A 14,255-nucleotide genomic window follows, 5' to 3' on the forward strand; every position below is an offset into this window, starting at 1 on the left:
AACTGGATTTGTACTGGGGCTACACAGCTACTCTTCAATTCAAGGCACAATAACTTGGACTGCACTGAAGGGGCAAGTGAGCAGAATAAGAAACCTCAGGCACTGTGTGTAAAAAAAAAAAAGGGGGGTGGGGGCAAAGGACTAGGAGAAATAACATAACATAACCCCTATACCTCTAGAAGTTGTCCATTTTTGAGCCATGAGATTGTTGGAGGTGGCACAGCATCTGACTTGCATTCCAGAAGAACTTGTCTGTTCTGCAGCACAGTGAGGTCCTGTGGACCACTGGTACCAGCAATGTTTGGAGGAACTGTTACAAAAATGAACAAAAACACCACACACATGAGATACCATTAAAATTATTCACTGAAAAATTCCAGTTTATTTCTGAAGTTTAAAATACTTGCAAGGCTACAGTATCATTATTTAGTTCTAATTTTCAGTACCTGTGTTAAATACATCACATTTGTTTAAATGCTTTTTAAGTCACACACTGGAATCTACTGTGACAGAAATCAATCAAAATTCCATTCTCAATGAAAAACTACCAGGATTTAAGCCAGATGGAAACATCACAGAAGTTCTGTAAACTGTATATCAAGAAGCACAAAAGCCATAACCTTCAGGAGGAAGGTTATGTTCCATACCCAAGACATGTAACAGAACTGCAGAAGTCCCATTTCCACTTCCCTTACTGTCATTACATTTTATATATCCATCTCTAAATACATTCTTACCTTTTTCTACTGAAACCTAAAATGATTCTAGCTATCAGTATCCTTTATCAGCAAGCAAACTCAATCCAGCTGCACAGTCATATCTGTAACCTTCCTAGGTTTTCAAAATAGAAAACTTAGAATTTTAACACAAATGTCTGATGGAACTCTCTCTATTATTTGTGTATCTTGTTCAGAATAGTTACCCTTATTCAGAAATGTAAATTTTATGCTCAAATGGTGTAATATGACTTTCTCAAAACACGTAATAGATCTTCATTAGCAATTCATTACTTGTTAAATTAGATCCTGATATGTACCTTAGCACTTTATAGTTTAAAAGAAAATATTTTTTACCTAAATTAAACTTACCATGCACTCTTACTAAATATTCCTTATCATCATCTCCTGCTGGACTAGATGCCAAACACGTGTATCTTCCTGTGTCCTCCACCTGGAAACACACAAACAACATCAGCAGCTATGTCAAAATACAGGAACAGTTCAGAAAAACTCTGAAATACAAACATTGACAGCAAGAGGCAGCCCTGAAGGAAGAAATTCTTCACTGTGAGGGGAGTGAGACACTCGTATAGGTTGCCCAAAAAAGCTTCCTCATCCCTGGAAGTGTTCCAGGCCAGGCTGGATGGGGCTTGGAGCAGCCTGGTCAAGAGTAAAGTGTTCCTACCCATTCCAGGGGGCTGGAATTAGATGGTCTTTAAGATCCATTCCAAGCCAAAGCATTCAGTGATTCTGTGATTCTATGAAATATGAACACAATACATAAGGAATGCCTGAAAATAAATTAATAAAACTCTTAAAAACTTCTATACTTATCAGTGGTGTGACTGTACAGAGATGGCTTAGGAATATAATTTCCCCAGATAACCTGTCTCCAGCAAGAACCCTTCTCTTTGTGATGCTTTTTGCAACAAGTAATCAATAAAGATGGAACTGATTGTATGAATTCAAGCAAGGGGCAGTTTGGGTCCAGAGAAAATCCTTTTGTGCTCACACACTCATTATAACCTTCCATGTTTTCTCCTTCCTGTTGACTCTTTATTGTAAAGATAAGGAGTGTTTGTCTTACAAACAAAACAATCAGCAATCAGCCCCAAGCCCTGTCCCACTTCTGGCTAGTGAACTTGAGTCTGGCTGGCCACAGCTGAATCAAGCCTCAGTTTATTGGTGCAGGTTTCTAAAGGTTATTTTTCCATGGATTCTTTCCTTGTCTGAATTAATCTGAATTTCTTTCTATTGACTTTATTTTTCTCAACCTGCAGAGAGATGGCTGCAAATGCAGCTTTTCTGTGTTATCTATGGCTTAGACACATGAGAAGTAAATGGATATTGGGAAAATCCAAGCTAATGGAAAGAGAAGAAAGGTTGGGGAAGAACTAGAAAGAATGAGAGAGGAAAAGCAAGAGACAGTAACAAGAGACACCTAGGCAGGAAATGACCAAGAATAGGTTCCATTACAGACTAAAACCAGAATTAAACCCTGAAAAAGCTCTGATTGGTCTGCTTTGTATCAAGAGGTATCAATCAAAAAAATACAATAAAAGAAAAAAAAAAGAAAAAATAAGAAAAGAAAAAGGAAAAAGACAGAATTCTCAAATGAACTTGAAATAACAATGCTACTAATAATAGTACTGGTGCTTCTGTATAGAATCTCTGAGGTAAGGCTTGAAAAATACATTCTCCAACTGCAAATGGAGGTGGATGGCTTAATAGAGACTTTTTAGGATACCTGTTCGTGGTTACACACCAGCAGGAAGTTCTGTGCTCTCCCTAGGTTTACAAAACCAAACCTCTTTGGAAGCAAATACCTGACCTGAGCACTGGTGATTTGAAGGCCCTCCCTTAGGACATGCACATTATCATTCTGCAGAAGTGGGTGCCCATCCTTCATCCAGGAGATTTTGGGGACTGGAATGCCAGAAGCCATGCAGAGAAGCTCAAGAGGGTTGTTAACAATGACAGAGAGCTCTTCTGATTGATCTGAGCCATTGATGTGAGGTGGTGCTGCAGAAGGAAAAACATTTGAGTTCTTTATTGACTCAAAAAGCCTATAAAACCTGAAATGCAGCCTTGGGGTTGGAGTCTGTAAAATTAGGCTACATTAATATTATTTCTGGCTGTGTCATGAACTCACTAAGTATCTCATATAATTTCCATCTGCCTCTCTTCATCTCTCTGTTAATTTGCATAGTTTCCAAGTTGGCATTAATAGTTAGAAAATGTTACCATAATCCCAGGTAAAATATAATAAATATCAGTGAATATTTATTAGCCCTTTAGCTGTTGTACCTTCAGCTGGGATATCATCCTGTCAAGTTGAATTTCTACTAACCAAAAGCCAAATTCTTTTTAAAATTAGTTTATTATTAATTATAGCATACTTTAGTACTCAGAAAACTTTGGGAAAAACTATATACTCTGTTACACATTCACACATCTCTAGGCATCTTCCTTATTTATCACAGCAGATGTTTATTAAAAATGCTCCTTACCCCTCAAGATTCTTTGAACTGTTGCCCTGAGTAGATACTCAGTTAGTGCTTGTATTTTGTTGGATGGAAAGGTAACCACTCACCCAGAACTTTGAGGGAGAAGTGTTTGCTGGTGTCCCCAGCTTCATTGGATGCTACACAAGTGTATTTGCCTGTGTCACCAATCTCTGCCTTCCCAAAATGAAGGACCATTCCTTGGTTACTTGGCATCAGGTGAGCTCCCAGGCTCAGAGGTTGTCCATTTTTAAGCCAGGACACAGTGGGGACAGGAGTGCCATCAGCAAGACACTTCATCACAGCTGAAGTGCCTCTGACCACAGTCACCTCCTCTGTTCCTCCTGCATTATCCAGGTTTGGTGGTGCTGTTGAGAAACAAAGATTTGGTTCATACTGAGCACAACCCTGACATTTAATTCTGAAGAGCTGGAATGCAGCTACCTCTTTATATCACCACTTATGTTCATGCTTAGCATGTGTGAAAAATCACTTAGAATTTAAATACTCTTATTCTTCCTAAAAAAACTGTGACACATTATGGGTGCCCATTCAAGTCACACTGTCCATTAAAACCAAACCAACAAACAACTCTAATATTTCCCCAATGATTATCTATGCAATGCATGTGTCTTTCTGAAACCTTCCATTGGTGAGAAAGAAAAAGGAGCATCAGGTTTAAGAAATGAAGAAATAAGATTCTTTACATTGCAGAGAAACTCACCAAAAACTTTTAGGTTGAAATGTTTGTTGTCCAGTCCAGCCCTGTTAGATGCCACACAAGTGTACACACCAGTATCAGGAATCTGTACCCGGGTAAGTCTAAAAAGAAAATAACTTTAAGCAAGCTGTAAATGGAATACATTAACTTTATTATGGTTTGGATCAAATTTTATTCTTGTTTCCAAAAATACTAGCAGACTTATGCTGGTGTAAGCAAAAGAGAGTGGAAAACTCAGCTCATTAAAAGAGAGAAAAACCAACCTGAGAATTTGCCCAGCTGACAGCAACCTGACTTGGGAGGAGACAGAGAGAGGAAGGCCATTCTTCAGCCAGTTTATCTGGGGTGGTGGGGTTCCAGTAGCAGTACACTCAATATTTAGGGAGGTGTCCAAAAGGGCAGTGAGGTCCTCTGGCTCATCTTTATGATTGGCTATTGTTGGAGGAACTACATGTTGTGAACATTGAAAAGGAAGATATTAAAACTCACTCTCAAAACCATTCTACATGTGTTACCCTGCAGGAAATCCTGCACTTAAAGCTCCACAGGCAATTTAATATGAAAATCCCTGTTTCTTTAAAGAGTAAATCCTCTAACAATAACACTGAGCACTAGTACAGCACTGCTAAAGAAGAGTTATGCTCACTATCTTCTGAATTACAAACTGCAAGAATTTCATTCAAAACTCTACCATTTCCTTTTACACTGTAAATAAACCATTTATCATCAAGGGGAACCCTTAGCTATTAGTTATCTACCATTCTCCTCTGGTTTAAGCTGATGTAGTTAGATTGGAATTAGTGAAGATAAACTAAAGTAACAAAAAATCAGTATCAGTAAATCTGTCCCAAGTGCATCATCCTCTACAAAACAAAAAACAAACCAAACCAAAAATGCTGCAAGCAGAATTCCTCTATGAAGAAACACACCAAAGGAATTCATCTGCTTATCCCAAAACACATTTAACTGTGATTTCAATCGTTTTGTCACTGACAGTGCATCCTGAGCAATAAACTGCAATATCTACAGCACATGAAATTGGAAACACATGCATGCCACAGCAGACTGAAGCCAGGCATTCCTTTCTTGGCCCTCTTAAGGGAGCACTTTCAGAGCCAGGCTTACAGATTTCAGTTTTACATCTCTAAAAACTCACCATATACATTTAAGTTGAAAATCCTGTCTTCCTCTCCTGCAGGATTTGTAGCCACACAAGTGTATTTTCCTGTATCAGAACTGAGGGCTTTGAAGATGTTTAATGTGCTGCCATCTGGAGTTACTCTGCAAGGGAGGTCATAAAACACTGAGGTTTTTTGTTTGCCAGGAATACATAAACCAGTTTTATACATCTAAATCAACTCTGTCCTGATGGAAATATGGTGAAAGAATTAGAGATAGGCTAGGAAGGTTTTCCTAGAGATGTATACACACACATTTTCAGACAAAGGCTGGGCACAGAAGATGGTGTGTGTGCTTAAACCAACCCCTTTGCTGTGGGGAACATTCAGGTTGGATATTAGGACAAACTTATTTACTGAACGAGTTGCCAGGCCCCAGCACAGGCTGGCCAGGGAGTCACCACCACTGGAGTGATATAAAAGATGTGTAGATGTAATAAATTCCAGCCAGACTTTTGAAAAGACCATAATGAAAAGGATCAAGAGTAGACTGTTTCCTTCTCTCACATCTTTACCCTCCAAATGGACTAAATGGAAGTCATTGATTTAATAAACTTTAATGAACTTAATACACTTTAATGGAGAAACTTTCACCAATAAACTGAGAAAGAAATAGATATCATACACTTAACTCTGTAAAAAAATAATAAATTAAATATAAAAATAAACAATCCAAGTAGCAACAAATTATTGTAGATTTGAAGAAGCTAAAGAGGGTGACAATGTTCTTAACCTGGCTAAGCTAAGACTTAGGTCCTCTTCACACACCCTCTAAAGGGCTGGGGTTTAAAATTATACAAGAAGAGTGTCTGCTTATTTTGGCTTGCCTTGCTCTTTGTAAATCATCACTTGCAAGTGGTTTTCCATCTTTAAGCCAGTGCACAAGAGGTGTGGGTACTCCATGGGCATTGCAGACCAGCTGGGTGCTCTCTCCTAGGAGGACACTGACCTCACTGGGCACTTCAGAGCCAACAATATTTGGGGGAACTGGAAATGAATAATAGAGGGAAGAGAAGAAGAAGGAAAGAGGTCAGCAAGAAACATAATCTCAACTATTAAAAGGCACACTGCAGTAGCTCATGAGTCCTAGCATTTGTTGCAGTACCATTTAAATCTAGTTTAGAAAGTACATGGTTATATTTTTTCTAGAGAGGGTTTTGCAAGGAAAAATTCAAAGTCACTGAAATCATTCCTTAATACAGCTGAATCTACAAAATTCTAGCACACCTTTGCCATTACATTCAATATAAACAGCTCTCAAACAATGCTAAGATGTACAAAAACAATGACAAAACCCATTTCATTAAACATCCAACTGTACTGTCATAATTAAATGTCTGTTTATCTCCTCACCCCATGCTCAGTGCACAGTCAAATACTGTATTGTGTCAGGACAATCATATTCTTCTTGAACAGCCACACTCTCCACCTCAGCCAGCAGCTTTTTGGAGCCTGTCCTCCTACCCTTGTACACAGGTGACAGCCATGCTATCCAGTGAGCCAAGATTGTTACTCCAGATAGTAAAACCAATTGTTGCTGAGGGACCTGGACAGACTGGAGAGTTGGGCTGATCCCAACGGGATGAGGTTCAACAAGGCCAAGTGCCGGGTCCTGCACTTTGGCCACAACAACCCCATGGGGAGCTCCAGGCTGGGCACAGAGTGGCAGAAAGGCACCTGGGAGTCTGGATTGCCAGGAAGCTGAACAGGAGCCAGCAGTGTGCCCAGGTGGCCAAGAAGGCCAATGGCATCCTGGGCTGGCTCAGGAACAGCGTGGCCAGCAGGTCCAGGGAAGGGATTCTGCCCCTGTGCTCAGCCCTGGTGAGGCCACAGCTTGAGTCCTGTGTCCAGTTCTGGGCCCCTCAGCTCAGGAAGGAGATTGAGGTGCTGGAGCAGGTCCAGAGAAGAGCAAGGAGGCTGTGAAGGGATCCAGCACAAGTCCTGTGAGGAAGGGCTGAGGGAGCTGGGGGTGTTGAGGCTGGAGAAGAGGAGGCTCAGGGGAGACCTCATCACTCTCTCCAACTCCCTGAAAGGAGGTTGGAGCCAGGGGGGGTTGGGCTCTTTTCCCAGGCAACTCTCAGCAAGACAAGAGGGCAGGGTCTCAAGTTGTGCCAGGGGAGGTTTAGGTTGGAGATGAGAAAGAATTTCTTTCTGGAGAGGGTGATCAGGCATTGGAATGGGCTGCCCAGGGAAGTAGTGGATTCTCCGTGTCTGGAGATCTTTCCAAAGAGCCTGGATGTGGCACTGAGTGCCATGGGCTGGGAACTGCAGCGGGAGTGGATCAAGGGTTGGACTTGATGATCTCTGAGGTCCCTTCCAGCCCAGCCAATTCTGTGATTCTATGACTCTATGATTAACCAGTTCTACTCACTGCACTCCCATCCTTACCTTGAACAGAAAGCACATAACTTTTCTGAGCTTTTCCCTCAACATTTGAGGCAATACAAGTGTAGGTGCCACTGTCCAGAAGCTGAGAACGAGTAATTTGAAGTTTGCTTCCACCAGATAAAACATGAACTTCAAGAGAATCAGAGTTTTCTGAAAATAGATCAACAAGTAGTCATTCCAAACCAGGCCACAGAAACCAAACACATCTTGAGACATTTTTTCATTGGAATTTCAAAATAATAATTAAAAAAATTATTCTAACCAAGATTCTAGACAGGTAACAAAAGAGGTTGTCTAGAAACAGATGAAGAAGGAACAAAAAATAGATGAGAGGTGTTCCAAAGTGGGGAAAAAGAGCATGAGAGAATGTTACCCATTGGTTTTCCATTCTTAAGCCACACTATTGTAGGTGGAGGAATCCCAGTAGCATCACAGACAAAGGTAACAGGATTACTGATAGTTTCATTGACCAACTCCTGTTCAGGGCCTTCTATATTTGGTGGCACTATAAAGAGAATGGAAGCAATAAGAATTGTTTGGTTACCAAGTATTTTTCCAAACTGATTTTGAACTGTCTACAATGTCCATGATATTATAATAACTACTATAGATAATGCAGAGGATGCTCACCATAAACATTAAGATGGAAATTTTTATCATCTTGCCCTGCAATATTTATGGCTTTGCATACATACTGTCCTGTGTCAGAAACCTAAAATAAAATAAATTAAGAAAACCTTATTATAGTCTTATTTTTAATGCTACAGTTCAGAGATCCTAACAGCCTTTGCCAGCTCAGGGTTGTTTTCAGAGAAGGGAAGGGCTTCAAAAAATATATCTACATAGTGGAACACTTCAGTAAAGAGCAAAATAGTTGCTTAACAGTAGTAGAACAGCAGCAGATGTAGAGATGCAGCACCCCACAGCCTGGCCTACCTCTGCACCCTTGATTCTTAACCTCTGCCCATCTGCCAACATCTCCACATTTGCAGACTCTGAAATGAGGCGTCTGTTCTTGTACCAGGTGATGACTGGAGGTGGGATAGCATTGGATTCACACTCCAACATCACTGGGGTGCCCACTCTGACATTCAGCACTGTCAGTGAGGTCCTACTATGGTCTTTGATGCTTGGGGGCACTGTAGAAAAAGCTCAGAGTTATTTCTGTCTTTATTTTGTGAAAGGACAAAAAAAAAAACCCAAAACAAACTAGTACAAAAAATACAAAACAATGCATTTTCAAAGCAAGAACATTGCAGAAAATATTAAGAAACAGACCAAGCACAGTTAGGAAACTCTTCTTCTGACTTTCCCCAGCTTGATTTCTGGCAATACAAGTATATTCACCACCATCTGGCAATGTGGCTCGGGGAATCTGCAGAGTCCGAGCACCTAAAGTAAAAAGAGAGGGTTTGAGGTTTATTCTCTGGTTATTTTATCAATCTCAAATGCTACTTTAAAATTACAGGTCCAACAGACTGATAAGAGGCACTGAGTTAACCTCAGAGTCATCAAAGCAATGCACTGCCACTGCTTTTTAAGATACATTAATAATTAAAAAAAAATTCCAATCCTTTAGTTCCAAGTGAACTAAAATTTGGGGTAAATCAGTAAGTGCTGTTAATTTTAAGTTTGAATCAAAAATATAGAGGAGTCAAGATTCCCTCCCATATTCTGCCATCCTCTATAAAAGCCAGGAGGACCGGATGCTCAACCCCTCCCTGCTCCCCTTCTTCCTGCTGCTTTGCTGCACTTGGAAGTCTTGGGAGAGGCTCCTACTTTTCCATCAACCTGTCACATACTCTGAAGCAACCAAAGCCATCAGGTTCTGGGAAGAGCTGTCTCCCAAATCAGCCCTGCTTGCAGAGGACCCTGTGATCACCTCTGTGATCAAGGAGTTTGGGGTTTTTTATATTTGTAAAAAACCCCAATATTTGTTTTTATGTTTGTATATATTAGCCTCTCATTCCACATGTTACTGCTCTTTCCCTGTTTCACTTTTAATTTCCCACCTTCAAGCCTCTTGTCCTTATTCCCCTTTTATCTTCCCTTGGGAGGGTTCAGGGGGTAACAATTCTGAACCCTGGTTTTTGGTTTGCCCTGACCACTAAACTGAGACACCAGTTTTATTTCCCAGTAAACCCACCCATCAGCCAAGGGATTATTTAACACTGTGGGCCAAGTGTCTTGCCCACTCACTGGAGCAATATTAAGATTACACCACCTCCATAAATAGTGGCCATTGCCCACATCAAGACAAACCAGACAGAAGTTGGGTCCAAAAGCTGCAGAAATAGCTGAGGTTCCTCACCAGTCACAATAAAAGCACTGGTATCCAAACTGATAGGTTTGCCATTCTTGAGCCAGCTGAGATCAGGAGGTGGAAAGCCAGTGACCTCACAAGTCAGAGAGATGAAGTTATTCACTACCACAGTCAAATTCTCAGGATTGGTACCAACAACACTTGGAGGAACTGTGGAGGGAAATACATTCATAGCAGCCATCCCAGGAAACAGTATTCCACAAGATCCTGGTTTATTAAAATAAAGCTGAATTGCTGAGTTTACCAAAGGGCCAAGATACTGATCATATATGTAGAAGACTCCCAAATAAAATAGAAGAAATAAAGAAGTTAAAGGCTGAAATGTTAACTAGAGATATCCTGATCTTTGAAGCTATATAGGGAGAGGTAAGGGGAAGAGGTGGACTACACTGTTTTTAAATAATAATGGAAAACATCTTAATTTCTTGCTTATATTTTTTTTTACACTTGTGATGCAAAAAGCCCAAATTTATTTTAATCCTATTCTAACTCAACAACAACAAAAAGAACAGAAAGGAATCTTAAAGGAGAAAATTTTAAAAAGTAAGCTTTTACAATGCCATATCTCTGTTTTCAGTCATAATTTCAGGGTTTATCAGCACCTACACAGTGTACACTCCACATGGCTCCCTCAATAATCACTTCCACCAACATGGAACACACAGAAAGAGCTGAAGACATGGGGTGCCATGAGCTCAGTTTTGCCAAGGTACCTTAAACTTTCTGATTTCTAGTACATCAGAATCTCTGTCACACCCAAAAAGAAAACTTGAACATATAAAGCCAAGCATGTGCCTAAGCTCTCTGCTAAAATGAACACATTCAAGCTAAACTAAGATGTGAAAGAAGACAACCAGAGAATTACAGATTATTGTGCTCACCATGAACATTCAGGTTAAAATTTTTTTTGGCACTTCCAGCTATGTTCTCCACAATGCAGACATACCTGCCAGTATCTGCTATTTGGGAATTCAAAATCTAAGAGAAAGAAACAAGAGAGTTGTTTAACTAAGTTATAAGACAATTTACTGTTAAAGTATCAAGTTTTGGTGTCTCCCCAGTGTCCCCAAGGGGGCTGCAAGTCAGCAGGTTTTAAGTGGTTTGGTTTCTTGCTAATGCCTTTGCAGTCTTAAGAAGTTGGTTATTTAAGGAACTTCCAGTGATGCTCCTCCTTTCAGGATCTGTTAAGCAAAGTTGTGCACATCTCAAAACTCCAGAAAAGCCAACAGGGAATCTTTCACACTAATTACTTCAAAGTGAGTAACAAAACTATTCACAAAATACTTGAAATAAAAATCTTAATGTTCTTTATATTTTACTATATTCTTGGATCATGTTAAGAAAATCAAGAGAGTCAAGCTCAGCTCTGTGACTGTTTTAAGAGTTTCACCCACTATTATTCATTGATTTGAAGGCAGAGGTGTGTGGCATTATTTGAAACAAATAATTTGAAACAAATAATCTGAAACCAAGTGATTTCACTGATGTGGTTACACCAGGACTCCACAAAAAGCTGGGTCAGCACAACTGAGGGAACTGCATAGGAGTAGGAAGAAGGAGCTGAGGGACAGGGAACGAGGGACAAAAGCTCTGAAGGTTTGTAGCACCTTGTAGGAAATTTTTTTTTCCATCATCTCATCCTTAGCAAATCTCAACAGTTTTGCCTTTATGGGCAGTTTGTGTTTGTGATGCTACAAAACAGGTTATTGACTAAGAGCTACCTGTAGCCTCCTTCCATTGGACAAAAACTTGTATTTGTTGTCTTCTGCTAGGAGGTGGCCATCCTTGTGCCAGGTGATGCTGGGAGCAGGGCTGCCACTTGCCACACAGTCCATCACTGCAGCCTTCTTCACAAGCACAGTCACTTCTTCAGGCAGGTCACCCTCTGCTCTGCTGATGGATGGTGGCACTACAAAAAGAGCAAAACAAGAAGAACACTGTGGCTTAGTATCTGCCTCCATGGTTTTGGTATTGTTTTGCTTGTTTGTTGCTACTGGGTTTGTTGTTTGTGGAGAGATTTAGTATGGAAGCATGGCTCAGAGAACGTGGCCATGCAACATATGAGCAGAGACTGGTAAGAAATCAGTACATCTAACAGAACCCATGATCTTCTGTTAGATGTAAGTAATACCATGATCTTTGCATCATAAGCATGGATGGGGATTTAGCACATCATAAGCATGGATGGGAATTTAGCACATCGTAAGCATGGATGGGAATTTAGCAGGTTATAAGCATAGATAAGAGTTTAACAAGGTAAAAGATAAGAGGATGTCGACCATTGTTTTCTAGATGATGTAACAGCTAACCAATGATGAGCTCAGGCTCTGAAATATGCATTAACTAATTATGAAGCATATAAAAGATCACGTTTGGAAAATAAAGTCTGAGACATATCCTCAAACACGTCTAGGTGTCGTTTGTCTCCCGCCGTCCTTCGACAGTTGTTGTTGTTTTTTTAAGATTGCCCACCAATCTTTTAGGTTGTTTTTTATAAGGAAGTAGTCAAATCTTCAGTGAATACAGGGAAAGGTTAATCAAATCCCAAGAATTCAGCTGGAACAAATCAGGGTAACTCAAGGAACTGAAGAAGAAGGAAAGTTATTCACAGCAGCCAAAAAGAAGAGGTGAAAATTCATCCTATAGCTAGCCCTTTATGTGCTTTGCTGCCAGAACAAAAGAATTTCCAAGACTTCTTTCTAACAAGACAGTGTATTCAGCCCAACAGAGGTAAAGAAGTGTTTCCCAAAGCACAAATCTTGACTACATCAAGAGACAATGCAAGAAGCACAGGAAAGCTTTCTGTGCAATGTTTGTAGATGGATGATACAAAATGGACTCTGCAGGCATTCAGTGGCTGATCTAAATCATCAATTCCCTTAAGCCTTCTGAGAGTTCTGCAGTTATTTTAGAAAGTTATGGCCAAAACATGGAGAGAGAAAAGTTGAATAGTGGAATTTCAAAGTGGAAGGTTGTCCTGGTTTGGGCTTAGCTAAAAGCAAAAGTACAACACAGAAAATCACCTTTATCCTGGCCCAAACCAGGACAAAGGTGGATAGGGTACTAGAGATACCAAGATAAAACCTGAATTTCTACATATACTTTCTATTCTGGTGAAGTGAGAGGTAGGTGATGCCATTGTGCTCCTACAACAACAGCCTAAACCCAAACTGAACTAACACGAACACTATTTTCATGCAACTCTGTGTGCTTCCAGAAAACTCTAGCACAGAGAATAAACACATTAATTTCATAGTTTATAAACTTTAGGTAAACCTGGGCTATTACACTTTCTTAGTTTCCACAGAACTCTTTTCTTGCCATTAAAAGGGAAAAGGAAAGCAGGGATGCTCACGGAGCACACGGACGTCGTAGTGAATGGAATCCTCCCCAGCTTCATTGACTGCCACACACATGTACCTGCCAGCATCTCCAGCCTGGGCCCTGGGAATCTGCAGCACTCTGCCTCCTGCAAGGAAAAATCCAGTTGGTCATTATATTCTTAATGGAATGTCAGAGAAGACTAAATAATTCCACAGAAAGAAATAACATTCTTCAGCAGTACGTAGCCAGACATTATTCTTCAATCAAAATATAAATATTTCACAGCAAGGTGACAGAACTAACACAAAAAACTTTTGTCTGATGTTCATAAATTACTTATTTTCATGTATTTATTTTATTCTTAATCAAGCAGAAATATTTCACAGCAAGGTGATAGAACTAATCTTACTCTTCAATCAAAACAGAAATATATCACAGCAAGGTGACAGAACTACCACGCAAAGTTTTTGTTTAAATGTTCATAAATTATTTCTTTTCATGTATTTATCTTATTCTTCAATCAAAACAGAAATATTTCTCAGCAAGGGGACAGAATTACCACATATATTTCTTGTCTACATGTCCATAAATTACTTGTTTTCATGTATTTCTTTTATTCTTCAATCAAAACAGAAATATTTCTCAGCAAGGTGACAGAACTAACACACAGAAGGATACATATGCACAGAATATTCTAGTAAAGCTCTTCCAAACTGAAAAAATTTCCTTCCTGAAGCTTGTAAGTCCGTAGAGTTTTTATTATTCACTCTATCCCTTATTTAAAGTATAGCCACATAAATAGATTTGGAAAGAGAAAACCTCTGGAACACATTTTGGAAGTGGTTGTCAGTGGTCTCTACAGATGAGCAATTTTTAGCTAAGACATTATCCCCACCCACTGCCTTTCTCTACACATGCCACCATGTGGAAGAGGCTTTTCTACTCCAATTATAATCTTGCCAAAGCAAGATATTATAGAGAAATAAATAAGAAACACATCATCTTTATATTTTATTTTTCAACCCATCACCTAAAGTTAAATGGCCACATTCACACCATTTTAAGGACTACTTTTTAAATGAAAGAAGGAAACAGCTT

At 39.7% G+C, this 14,255-nt stretch overlaps 1 protein-coding gene across 1 annotated transcript in view; it reads right to left on the minus strand.

Moving 5' to 3' along the window:
* HMCN1 (hemicentin 1) overlaps positions 1-14,255 on the minus strand; it is a 137,392-nt gene that overhangs the window by 31,668 nt on the left and 91,469 nt on the right. The window contains exons 55-71 of the mRNA XM_030455549.1: positions 13,189-13,302; positions 11,555-11,742; positions 10,715-10,811; positions 9,822-9,983; positions 8,789-8,902; positions 8,447-8,649; positions 8,141-8,222; positions 7,884-8,015; positions 7,511-7,660; positions 5,950-6,109; positions 5,101-5,225; positions 4,208-4,391; positions 3,948-4,045; positions 3,313-3,591; positions 2,551-2,741; positions 1,089-1,170; positions 174-310 (exon numbers count right to left, since the gene is read on the minus strand). Of these exons, the coding sequence (XP_030311409.1) occupies positions 174-310; positions 1,089-1,170; positions 2,551-2,741; positions 3,313-3,591; positions 3,948-4,045; positions 4,208-4,391; positions 5,101-5,225; positions 5,950-6,109; positions 7,511-7,660; positions 7,884-8,015; positions 8,141-8,222; positions 8,447-8,649; positions 8,789-8,902; positions 9,822-9,983; positions 10,715-10,811; positions 11,555-11,742; positions 13,189-13,302 (2,498 nt within the window). The remainder of the gene's footprint in view (positions 1-173; positions 311-1,088; positions 1,171-2,550; positions 2,742-3,312; positions 3,592-3,947; positions 4,046-4,207; positions 4,392-5,100; positions 5,226-5,949; positions 6,110-7,510; positions 7,661-7,883; positions 8,016-8,140; positions 8,223-8,446; positions 8,650-8,788; positions 8,903-9,821; positions 9,984-10,714; positions 10,812-11,554; positions 11,743-13,188; positions 13,303-14,255) is intronic.

This window comes from Calypte anna, chromosome 8 (assembly GCF_003957555.1).
Source record: "Calypte anna isolate BGI_N300 chromosome 8, bCalAnn1_v1.p, whole genome shotgun sequence".
Taxonomy (NCBI): Eukaryota; Metazoa; Chordata; class Aves; order Apodiformes; family Trochilidae; genus Calypte; species Calypte anna.